Consider the following 13,334-nt stretch of genomic DNA (forward strand, 5'->3'; position numbering starts at 1 on the left):
ACAGTGTTAGCCTAGGGGGAAAGCCGCTATAACTGTCGTATAAGCGCAGCGCAGAGCGGCGTCGGTGATCTAACCAGTGGTGCACAACAGAGAGACTCACGTGCACTAACATGCACTAAAAGGTAAGCACCGGCCAGCCCGGCTATATAAACGAAGCAAAGAGAAGTTCAGATAAAAGCACAGACAGAGGGAGAGCAACTTCCTTCTCTACTCAGGTACACATTACTCAATTATATATTTACATTGCAAATGGTTGTTTGCTGCCATATTAATCTTCTTAATTTTTTATATATTCACTTTACATCCTGACACAAATCAATGAATTAACTGCTCTGACAAAAAGAAAAAATCTTCAAATCATCGAAGTGGCTTTGGAGGGAGGCCTGAAAGGACCAGCTGTCAATCTTGCCTACTTGTAAACTTTTTCACAAGATTTAGTGACTTTTAGAGATAATGCTCCTAGCTACTTTTAATTAGAAAAGAGTTGTCAACATTGTGCTGGGATTTTAGGTTGGGTCATTTAAAAAGTAAAAATAAAAACTAGCATACTCTTGCTGGTTTCTATAATGTTGATGGCCCCAGATTTAAAGCATTAGCTCCACAATTTGGGAAATACACTTACTCACTTTCTGGTGGAGAGCTAGAAAGTGAGCTTTAGAGGTGATGGTAGATTGAATTTGTTACCACTGGACAGTGCCAGGCTGGATGTTTCTCCCTGTTTTTAGTCTTTGGGATAAGCTTTTGGCGCTAGCTTATTAAACAGAAAAACAGTATCAATATTCTCATAAAATTTTTGGCAACAAAGCAGAACAGCATCTTCTGAAAACTCTAACGATTGCTTTAAGGCACGAAACAGGGTTGCGAGTATAAGCTTTGTTTGAAAAATAATTATTATACTGTATAAAAAGGAACTGTGATTATTACATAACACAGTATTAAAGTCATGATGGTGAATATCCAACCCAATGTTGAGAATTAAAGGCCTTACTGATGGAGACAAACTATTTTCCAGTTGCTTCTTCCAGTCTTCAATATTGATGTCATGTGTTTATCTACTGATGCAAGACTGTGGTTTTGCCCATTTCCCCTCATAACTGACCATCCACTGCATACACAGTCACCTCACCATGTGTCTGGGCAATACTAACACACACTGCACTAGTGCCCCAGACCAACCCAACCCACCCTGTTAACCCTCACACTGACTCCATTGTCTGCAGTCTTCCCAAGAGCTCCTTCTCAAACACACATTTCACACACCTGACATTATAGCAGCAAAAAGTTCCATGCCCTGTAGCAATGAAGCTCTCCTGTTTTTTTCTATGAGATCGTCTAAGATACCTTACTGTGCTTCAATATCTGTCTCTCTTGAAATTATTGTCCTCTGCTATCATCTACTACTACTTTTAACTTCACTAAACGACAAAGAACCAAAAGTGTGACACTTATAATTCACTCAGATTTGAGCCATTTCAATCGCAGTCACAAACAAGATCGGCCTTACAAACCTCAGTTTCTCTCTGTGTAATGAAAGTATGTGTGTCTGTTTATGCGTGTGTGTGTGTGTGTGTGTGTGTGTGTGTGTGTGTGTGTGTGTGTGTGTGTGTGTGTGTGTGTGTGTGTGTGTGTGTGTGTGTGTGTGTGTGTGTGTGTGTGTGTGTGTGTGTGTGTGTCCCCTTCTCTCAAAGAACTGTGTGTCAGGCTGTTTCTCTGACATGAGAAGAAATTCTCTCTAACTGGTACAACCTCTCCACATGCCACCAAATGCTGCTCAGCTCTGCAGCTCCCAATTGGATTACGGCACAAAACCGTTTTTACCAATGCTAATCGCCAGATTAGTAACATAAGGTCTCCTTTGCTCAGAACAGAGAAGGAATGCAGAGAGGCCAAATGGGCCCTAAAAACACGTAAATGGCAAAAAATCTTAAAAGGATAATTCTGCTTTATTACAAAGTGATCTCAGTTTACTAGTCTTGGCCATCATTTCTACTTTGAAAACATTACATTCTCAAAAACAAATGTTGGGATCTGGGAAAACAACATCAACAATAGAAGTGTGTTCACTTAGTATTAATAATTTAATACTTAATCATATCATTTGAATGTATAACTGAAAGTTAACTCACCCAAAATGTTCAAAAACATCCATGATTGCACAGGAAAACTATGTGCATTGTATATATTTAAGTATTTACAGCCCTAAATCACAAATTTGCCTCAAAGGGCTTCACCAACTGTGAACATCAGACACCCTCAGTCCTTAGGGCCCTATCACTCCGATAGTCTTGGCTAGATCAAATATCAAATATGCAGGAATAATGGAATGTTGCTTCAAATGTAAATAAAAAGTTTAATAACATGCTGTGCAGCCAGTAGATGTGTTTAAATCTGCATCAATGTTTAATATGCTTAAAGCAGGAACTGAAATAAATCTGTCTGCATTTCTGAATAAATTAACATGGGTGATTCTTACATTACCTGCTGTCCACAGCTGCTTTATAGTGTAGGAGAAAACCTTCTCCTGCCATTTATTAAATCCCTGCAGCCACCTGAAGGCAGCAGAGACTATTTAGTATGAAGGAAAAGTTTTTGTATGTCACAGTACATAGTATGTCAAATGCAGTATGGCAAAAATACAAGCATGGTCTACCACTGTTTTCAGTGTGAAAGCCAGCATGCTTTTCTGGCTCATCTGACACACAAGACTTTGCAAAGCAGATATATGAGCAAGATGATCAAAGTTCAAGCTGCCATGTTATGAGGAAGTAGCATGCCCCGATTGAATGCAAACTGCATGCAAAAGTACGTACTTTGTCAGGGAAGCTGCAGTATGTAGTTAAAGTAAAAAGATAAAAAGTGATTTGGAACCCAGCTTGTGTGTGCAGGTCATGCCGGTCTGAAACATGATTTTTCATGTGTTGAGCTGTTGTTGCCTGAAATTGACTGATTCCTCTTCACCCAGCCTTTTCACATTTTGCACTGCTTCACATACATGAACCAAAATGGCAAATGAGTTTAAAATAGGCCCCTTTGACTCTCAGTATTGCTAAGGAAGAACTGCAAAACAGAGAAAAGTGTGTTGGTGAACAGGAAGTGAGTCTCTACACTGATCTTGACTGTGTACAAAAGGACGGTTTGAGAAAGAATTACTGTCTTTTTTTTTTTTATTCTAAATAAGCTTGACCAAACAAGGGGTTCGTTTAAAACCTATATGATGATCTTTTCTTGCTCTATCAGACTTCTTTTTAGAGATGTTGTCGAAGTCCCAGTTCATAGCAGTTAACTTGGTGTGTAGAACGTTACCAGAACAAATGTTGGCCAAGCCGAAACAAACCAAAATGATCCCTTAATACACCGACACGTGCAACAGATTAGATTGTTTTGTGCATTCTCACAAATGTTCATTTCAAGATCACAATCTCAGGTTCTGCTCGATATTCAAACCCTTCAAAATCTCCATCTATCATCCCACCTTCCTTCTTTCTCTCACTCTGATGTACATCTGTGGCACTGGGCTACGGCCAGCGGTGTGTGCTTTGAATAATCAAATGTCTTTGTGTGGACTAAGCTTAAGCTTCCCCTGCAGCTCGCCGCTAACAGCCAGGGGACACCAGGCACGGTCACTCATGCAAAGCTGTTCTGCTACCATGCAAATAGTCGCAAAGAGAGAAAAACAAAGTGAGAGGTATGGGTAAGCAGAACTGATATGTTGCTGTGGGTTTACCCTTTTTTGAAAATAGACACCATTTCCTTTACAGCATTATGGGTTTAGTAGATATAGCCTCTGTAAGGTTTGGAGCATCCGGCTAAAGCTGCTGTACATGGTCAGCGGCTGTGTTATCTTCACTCAAATCATCAAATGACGTGGGGTCTGATAAAGGAGTAGTTTGTTTTCACATGTATGTCCACCTGCCAGTGTCTTGCTAATTGTCTGGCATTCATTTATTGACTAACAAAGGTTTTGGTTGATAGGCAGAGAGTATTTGCCCAGTAGCTCAGACACATACAGAAAGCTTTTTAATAATCCAAGCAGCAGGACAAAAACCCCCAATGACATTAGATCAGGAGATTGGATTAATGCGTAGTTGTGGGCAGAATTTCAGACCAAATTAAGTCTGTGTCCTCACCTATGGAGATGCTGAACATGGAACTGTGTTGTTTCCATACAAACAATACGACCTTGTCTGTCAGCCCTCCATCTGGAAAAATCAAGGGCAACGGTTTCGTTTCTTTACAATGTGTGTGTGTGTCTGGTGTGTAGAATACATGTGCAAGTGAGTAGGGTAAACAGGAGGTGGTGTGTATGATCCCAATCCCAGGGCCAAACTGCTTCTCAAGGGAGAGAGATAAAGAAACGGACCCTTCCAAAACGGAGGTGGAAACAATGGCCAGGGCAGGGGCTCTCAAAAAACAACCGTGTATGTGTCTGTGTTTAGTTGCGGATGTTTCTTTGTGCTTATAATTTTCTAACTAAAAGAACAAAAGAAACTTCTATCCTCATTCATTAACAATAGTTAACAGAATCAGAGAGTCTCTTGTTACAAGATATATAAATAAATGAAACTATAGGTACATGTTGACTACCGAATGTTCAGTAATTACTACATTATAAATGAATACTCATCAGTGTGCTTCCTGCGCATCAACTGCTGGATTCGACACAGCTCGCTGTTGGGTAAATGTGTTGTAACTCATCACTGACATTTCAAACAATCAAGTTACGTGACCACGGCAAACATTGACAGGACTCAGCAGGTTCTCACATGTTGAGACACATATATTGAAACACACCCACATGTGCCCCACACCCCGTGTGCATCTTTTTGATGACAAAATAAAACTAGTTGTCAGGGTTGAAAGAACAGTAACCGTTAAGCTCACACACCTTTGGGCAAACTAGGAGAAGGAGGAAATACATTCACTGTAAAACAGAATTCATTGTAGCTGAGGTAACCACTTGACAAATGGGAGTACAGGATTTTTTACTAGGTATACTTCCTCTAAACCTGGTCTGTCCTTCCTTGTACAACCAAGCAAGTGTGGATTTTTCCTATATTTGTCCACCGACTTCAAGTGTGTTCAAGGCTGCAAACGACCTAAATAAAAGGTGAGACTGACAGGGAGGGCAGTAGCAGTAGGTGGATGAGTACAAAGAGAGGAAAGTGGATGAGGAATAAGGAAGAGGAAGAGGACCCAGAGCGTGAGAGGAAGTTGGCGATAAGGCAGGCAGAAGGGACCGGAGATGAGCGGATAAGGAGAGGAAATAAAGCATCTCATAGAAAGTAGCGAGGGAAAGGGCACAACAAGGGGAAGAGGAGGAGGTAGTCCTCCCACAGACGGTGGAGGAAAAAGACGTCAGAAGCTTTTTATCCCAAGAAAAAAAGAGGAGAGGAGAAACATGTACTCTGTTAGCTAACTGAACTTCTTTTAAATTTTGTATTTATTCCAACATAATCATTACTCATACTGCTGGATAAATAATATAAATAAGCAGACTTTCAGACAACAACTTACAGAATATAATCATATAATAATATATAATAAATATAATAATAATAATAATAATAAGAGTGAGATCAAAGTCGTATATTTCAGTTATAGGATAACAACAGTGTAGATGGGGGAACAAGCAGGTACAATGAGGAAAGGAAATAGCAGCAGGGAAAAGAAGGGGCCCAGTGAGGCCTGCCCAACAAAAGAGCAAATACATCAGAGCTGCATCATGGTTGAATGGAGACACCCTCTGGTTTCCAGGCCTCACTATTACTTTTTGTTCCATCTGGAGGAGAAGGGGGTTGGGGCAGCTGGAGGTGGGCCAGCTAAATGGGATTTTGGCAAGCACTATTGCCAGGTATACAGCAAAGCCAGGCTTTAGAAAGGTGTGGGAAGTGTGGGCTCTAGATACTGTGAATAAAGGTGGATTTTGAATTCTGGCCCTGAGAGACTGGCTTAATGCTCAGTTCAGATGACTATGAACATGAGCTATAGGATGGCCATGGGTTAGTGTTGGAAGTTGAAGCCAGGGGAGTGTGTGCTCCTCCAGAAAGAAGTGAATGGAAAAACGTGTCATTGGAACACAAGGAGGGAGCCTGTGAATAAACAGAACCGGTGACTCACCCTTTCTGGGATGGGAGAGATGACTGTTGGCGGGGGTGTGGGGTACCAAACCTTCAATACCCCTCTAAATACACCAGTGTAGGCATTCATGCGTGCACACACAGTCCACCTCATGTGTCGCACTCAGTTAGCCAGACCAGGACAAGCTGTCTATTGTCCAAATCTCCCACCTAATGCTGTAGCTCCTAACAGGGCAGGAATTCTGGATTCAAGGGGATTTTGGGGATTGCAGAGTGTGTTTTTGTGTGTGTGTGACTGCTATTACAAGGCTTGAGAAGGTTCAGGCGCTGGGAATGAAGGTACTTATTTTTTTTCTCTTGCTTTACTTTCAAAAAGAAGTGAACACTCAGGGATGGACAAGGAACAAAAATGTCTCTGGAGAGCACCTATTCCCTCTGGACCACACTCAACAAAAACACCTCTAAATTGTATTCTGCTCAGGGTCTGAAACTTCAGCCATTACTATACAACAACCATTTTATCAAAGTTTTAAACAATAGACATTACAGAAACTAGGCATTAAGTCACCGAACATTCATCCTTTTAATCAATCTCTGCAGGGAAATTTGTGCTCTGCATTAGACCAATCATTACCATTTAGGAGCAGTGGACAGCTATGGTTAACGGAGGTCAGAGCTTTTGTTAACATCAATGGCAAGAGTATCCTAACACAAATCTTTTAGGATGGGAGATAACACGGGAGATCATGCAAACTCCACACAGTGGTTCAGTTATCTTTGAATAGACCTCACCCAACACATATAGACAAACCAGGGATGTGCAAATAAGGCAAATAATAACTTCAAAGTATCAAGCTTAATGCTTTAATACCCCTGCGGTTATTTTTATATGATCTCTTTAACATTCTTTTTTTTTTTTTTTTTTTTTTTAAATCAGGGGAAAACCATCTTACATTGTCTGATAGGATCATATATATATACACATATATATATATACACACATATATATATATATATACACACACACACACACACACATATATATATATATATATATATATATATATATATATATATATAAATAATATATATATATATATATATATATATATATATATATATATATATATAAATAATGTATTATCTTGTTCCATTTCTTCATTAAAGCTTTACAATTTTTTTTGATTTTTTAGGGCTGCAACTGTTAATCAAATTAAAATATTTTAGATATCTAGTATAGATGTCTAGCCTCACATATTTGGGATCCTTGAAGCTTTTCTGAGTTTGTGCATTTGGTCAGTGCATTGAACAGAGTATTGACTATCCTTTTTGTGGGTATAGTGGGACTGAAGATGCTGAAAAGGAAGAAATGAGAAAGAACCCAACCATAGAAGAAGGCCCATTTCTTTCTTTTGCTGAGAGAGTCTTTTCCTTAATTAGATGCTGTGGAGCAGAAACCAAAAACTGGTACCCGGGGTATATATAGTATTCTGCAGAGCATTCCTTTCTCTGTCTTAAAACACAGAAAACCTTAAGTCTATATGGGTGTTACCATGTTGGAAGCGCTGGTGGATTGTGGCCATTGTACTTAGTTGTTATGTTGCCTTGGTTGTTTATTAATTACCCTTAGTGTGACCTTACTTAATGTCACACTGACTTTTCTACATCCTGCCATGCATCCGACTAGTTTTTTAGCCAGCATCATGTCACTGGTAGTGTGGAATCATGCACAAACCCATACACACAAATAATCACACACATTCAAAGGATCCTACAAAAATGTATTAAAAGAAGTCTGAATCTTAATGTAGAGGCTTTTTAGACCTCGCTGGTTAATCATGGTGTCCTACAAAAGAGCCTTCTACTCCTTGTCACATGTCTTATTAGCTTTCCAGCTGGGTATGTTGTTTTTTTGTGATTCTAATAAATGCAAATCTATGCAGGGGGGATAAAACTTTAACCATGAAGCAGCTGCAGGTGTTGTTGAGTCATAGAGGTAACGCGCTAGTTGATAAAAGTTCGTAAATCTGTAAGTTGTTAGTTGTTATCTGGACATTTTGTATAGCCTTTTTATGGGCAATCAGTTAAAAACTATGCAAACACTTTGAATTTTACAGCAGCTCTGAAAACGTCAGACAACGTAAATTAAAGGCGTACGAGTGTTACTGAATATAAAAAAAGACGATAATAAGAGTTTCAAAACTTCCAACATCAACCTCTCTTACATTACACAGTTCTGGTTTGTCAGAGAAAACGAAAAAAAAAAGAGGAAGAAAAGAAGACGAAGCCAGAGAGATGCAGCTGTTGTTTACATCGTGATGATGGTAAACAATGTTCCAACCACATCTGTTCCAATCATATGGAAACACGTTTGGAAGCACACTATCACACTATAGCTACTGGTCTCAGTCTGAGTACAGCGTGTTCAGTGGAGATCCAGCATCAGACAGAACAGCTGAATGATCTCACTAAATTAAAAGCAAATACCTGACAGAGAACCAATTATATGAAGAGAAAACAAAGACTGTTGTGCACAAGAACAGATTAGCAGAGGGGGTAAACAGGCTGGAGTCAGTACCAGAATTTCCTGGAAGATTTGCAATTGTGGTGAGCTTTACAAAGCTGATCTGATCAGGCTGTGGAAATCTGCTGATCTAAACACCTACCAGCCTAATTGGCCGATCAAAGCAAACGGACTGCTCAAACTACCTGTAGGATCATGTTTTCTCCTCCATGTGTTTTCTTCTATATGTATTTGGTGAACATTTGCTGACCTACATAGTTGGTGGTTCTCAAAGACAGTAAAGAAAATATTCCCCATAACACACTTACTTCCTGTTGCAAAGAGGATGTCACTACTTCTCCCTCCTCCCCAAGCCTGCACATGTTTGTTTTGAAGTTTTCTTCTTTTGAAGCTATTATTTTTTTGTATTGATTCTACCTACTACCATCTGAGAAACTCACGTTAAGTCTTAACAGTTTGCCTCCTCGTGTTTTATAGACCAAAGCTTTTGAATGATAGGCTCTTTTTGCTTCAAATTCTACTACGATCAATATTTTTATTAAAGTTAAAATGCCAAATGCCACATTTTAAATACAGCGGCATCTTTTTGAGTAGTTATAAAATAAGGGGTTATATATGACTATAAATTAAAGGGATCAGTGACTTGTAAAAACAAAGTAAGAATTCAATCAAGCGCTCAGCAAAGAGACAAAAATTGTTCTTTGTGATCATTTCTTTTGGTATGAAATGCAAAACCTCTGAGGAGAAGTGAAAGACACTTCTGACCTTGACAAAGAGAGGTTACAGCCAGGCATGGAGAACACTGTGATTACCCAGTGTATATTCAGTAACTTTCTTTACACTTTTTTAGTTTAACTGATGGAAAGTAAAGGTGCTCCTCAATATTTGGACACTGACTTTTGTTTCATGCATCTTCAGGCATGCAATAAAGAGAACGCTGTTAAAATGAATATGAATGAAACAAACAAACAAGCTTTCCTTTCGTTTTAATCTGATTCTTCTTTTTTTTTTATTATACTTTTCTTTTTTTGAGGTGCAGTTAGTACCTAGAGATAAAAATGATTTGTCTCGCATAAAATAAACATTGAAATCAAGTGAGTAAAAAAATAAATGAATAAATAATGGAATGGCTTTACAAACAATTATGGTATTGTGGCACCATACATTTCTAAAATCAAGGTCTAGATTGTCAATCTAGACCTTGATTTCAGAAATGTATGCTGCAATTATTGACTTCCATTTCCTGTTTCATGTACAGCACACATGTTGGCCCATGCATGAACAGCCAGATGAAACCGTCTCAAACACTAAGCCCATCAAATATCCCTTGGCTCGCCTGAATGTGTCATAACAAAGCCTTATTCAACAGCATGTTCTCTTCCAACTGTGAGGGGGGGGGGGGGGGGATGCTAATTGCAGTAATTAGAGCGGAGCAAAATTGTGACATTTTGTAAATTCTCTCAGAGTCTGTCAAAGCCGCCTGTTCATATACTTTGTCTGCTTGCATTTTTAAACACCTCTATTTACCTTTGAGAATAGCAGAGTGTATAAAAAGTTTTTTTTTTTTTTTTTTATTAGACACTGAGACACTGAAACAAAGAGTGAAAGAGAAATACAGAACTCCAACTGGTCATCTGACAAACAGTTTAAAAACATGAAAGTGAGGCTTAAGAGCCTCGAACGTAAACAGCTTTCCACCTGGAGAACGTTTACGCCCAGCTTTAACTGACATGCCACCTTCCCCAGTTTACACACACACACACACACCCACACACACACACACACACACACACACACACACACACACACACACACACACACACACACACACACACACACACACACACACACACACACACACACACACACACACACACACACACACACACACACACACACACACACACACATTTCCTACCTTGGTGTCAACAATGGAGCAGGCAATTTGTTTCACATAGGCCAGGTCAGCACTCTGGGGCATCAGGACAGATTCTCTGGTCAGGCCGATCTGGATGATGAAGGAAACCCCTGCCGGAGTGGGAGGCAGTGAGGGGATCACAGCCCCACCGGGACCCTGCCCTGGTATCAGGTCCATCATAGGAAACCCACCCTGAGCAGGCATAGAAGGCATGGATATGGGGGTCCCCTGCTGCATCACAGCTGAGCCTGGTGGTGAGGAGCCCCCAGGAGGAAAGAAGACCTGGGCCATAGCCCCTGTAGACATACAAGGGCTAGCGTTAGCCATTCAGAGTTTTGTTTGTAAGCTGCCTGAAGCTCTTAACAAACACACTCACAAACAAAACCCCACAGGTTCTCACAGTTCTCCCACACTCATTCAAAGTGTCTCAGTGGAGAAGAGAGGGGTTCACACACTGACACATGGACACACACACACACACACACGCGCGCTGAGCAGAGAGTCCTGGTTCCTCTGTGTCCTGTGTCCACCCCCCTACAACTGGCTCAAGGAAGAAGTCCTTATCCAGGAAGTTGTGTTGTTTTTACTTCCTTTTCTGCCACTTCTCTCGTGCTTTCTAGTCTTTAGACTCCTGTTATTGTCCTGGCATGACAATCATGAGCAATGTGTGTGAGAGACTCAGAAACTCATCCGCCTTCTTCCCTCCTTCAGCTCTCTCGTCTTTAAGAAGTTGATGTGCAGGGGGGAGAAAGTCCAAACTTGATTGTGAAACTCCCAAGCCGTGGGAGAGAAAAAACAAAAAACAGTTGCCAAACTTTGTGGTGCCTCTTCTCCAGGCTGAGTTACAAAATGGCCTCCTTGAACAGGAAACTGTGAGAATGAAGGAGAGCAAGAGACTGCACTCCTTTTACGAGTGTTGCCCTGTTTCAGTTTCAGCCCCAGTTCAGTCTTTTTAGTGAAAAAACACACACAGAGTGTGAGAGCCGTCTGAGGGTACCTCCCTCTCCCCCTCCCTCCTGCCCTCTCATATGTGATCTTGCCACAGCCAGGGAGGAAGTGAAATGACTGACACAGCCTGAAGCCAATAGCCTCTCAGAAAGTCCCGCCCACTGACTCCCTTCTCCCTGGCTTCTCCCTCCTCCCTTTTCCTCTTTCTCGCTGCCTTCCTTGCTTTGGGGTTATTGGTCTTGTTTGCTCCTTCCCTGAGTCCAGGCCAGCAAAGATCCTCTTACACTGCTCGAGGGGGCAGCTCCACGCTCAAAAACCCTCCCATCTCTTCCTCATCTTCCCTCTTTCCGTCCCTCATATGAAACTCTATTGCCTGCCTTATTTTTCCTTTGTAACACCTTTCCTCCTGGCATTTTTTAGCAGACACACCTCTGCCAGACTGCAGAATAGGGCCACGCCTATTTCAGAGCTGTTTTCTTGCAAAGTTGACTGCAAGTTTCTTTAAAATGAAGAACTTTCAAGGCAAGGTAGGAGGTGGTACTTTGCATGCAACAGAATATATAGTATGCTTAGAGATTAGGCTGGGTTACCACAATCATAAACATGACTGTGACTCTGCACCACTAATCTTATCTTAAATTGAAAGCATGCAGATGAAAATAATGACTTATTACCTTTGGTCATGAAAACCTCCCTGGATAGTAATGCTGCAACTTGCTGACCACATTAAGTAACTCCCAGTGACATCGCATCATGCTTCTCTCTGTGAAGCCGTCTCACAATTTCCAATAATAATGAATAAAAATAAAGCAAAGACGAGAGACCACAATAAGTAAGCAGCAACAAATAATGCTTGCTACTTTTCACCACAAGAGGGCAATGTTTGATATAGATGGATATTGAATAATTAAATCCCATGTACAGAGGAGGTCACAGGGCTGTGATGTTGCCCATTCACCTGGAGATTTGGCCTCATTTTACAAATGGACATATAACCACAGGTGAAATGACCACCCAGGATTGTTCCATTAACAATGAAATAAAAAAAATAGCATTTGCTGATTTTGTATAAAATACATTTTTATGTGTGTAGTCTGAAAGACAAAGCAGTATTTAAACAATTTTACAAATCTTACTTACCCAGCTGCTGAATATATCCAGCAATTGCAATGTGAAGATTTGATGTAGAAAAAGCTATAACATATATATGCTTACTCTCTTAAGTGCAGAGTCACGGGGCAGCACAGTTTGAAGCCTTTAGGTTGGATAGGTAAAATCTTGGTTAACTCTTGGTTAAAAGCTGACACACCTGTGACAAGATTAATCTCTCTAAAAACCAAACCAAACTGTCGAAGAAATTCTGCTTTACTGGTTTCAATTATCAATGAGATTTTGGATGGCTGCATTGCAAGTGGAACTCCATCCCTTTTACAAATCAAGATTAGCTGACAGCAGGATGTGAATATTAGCATATTCATAGATTTTGGAGTAGATGTTTTTTAGGAATTTTACCAAGAAAATGTAACTGTTTCTGTAGGAAAATCATATCAAACCAATTAGGATAAAAGCAGAGACTTAAAGGCATCCAGCCTTTTTTTTAGAACTTCACAAATATTAGGACCTAAAGGAAATCCTGGTCTCTAATGGATCAATTTTAAACATGTTTTTAAAACATTTCTCTGAAAAGTCCCTTCACTAAATTGCAGTGGAATTTTTAGAGTTATTCCATCAGGGTACTTCTACTGTGTATTTTCAGGTTAGGGATGATGCCATGTGTCCATGTTTTTATAAGTTTTTTTTATCCCTAGTAGAAGGCAAAAAAGACAACACAAACACAACTCTCAATTCACTGTACAAAATCTTCATT

The 13,334-nt window shown here is 40.1% G+C and overlaps 1 protein-coding gene across 1 annotated transcript in view; it reads right to left on the minus strand.

Annotated features, from left to right (window-relative positions):
* Positions 1–11,494, minus strand: part of prkd2 (protein kinase D2) — a 36,806-nt gene extending 25,312 nt beyond the window's left edge. Inside the window, exon 1 of the mRNA XM_054606347.1 lies at positions 10,520–11,494. Coding sequence (XP_054462322.1) covers positions 10,520–10,846 — 327 coding nt within the window. The 5' untranslated portion in view covers positions 10,847–11,494. The remainder of the gene's footprint in view (positions 1–10,519) is intronic.
* Positions 11,495–13,334: the final 1,840 nt, after the last annotated feature.

The sequence above is a fragment of the Anoplopoma fimbria genome, chromosome 1 (assembly GCF_027596085.1).
Source record: "Anoplopoma fimbria isolate UVic2021 breed Golden Eagle Sablefish chromosome 1, Afim_UVic_2022, whole genome shotgun sequence".
Lineage (NCBI taxonomy): Eukaryota > Metazoa > Chordata > Actinopteri > Perciformes > Anoplopomatidae > Anoplopoma > Anoplopoma fimbria.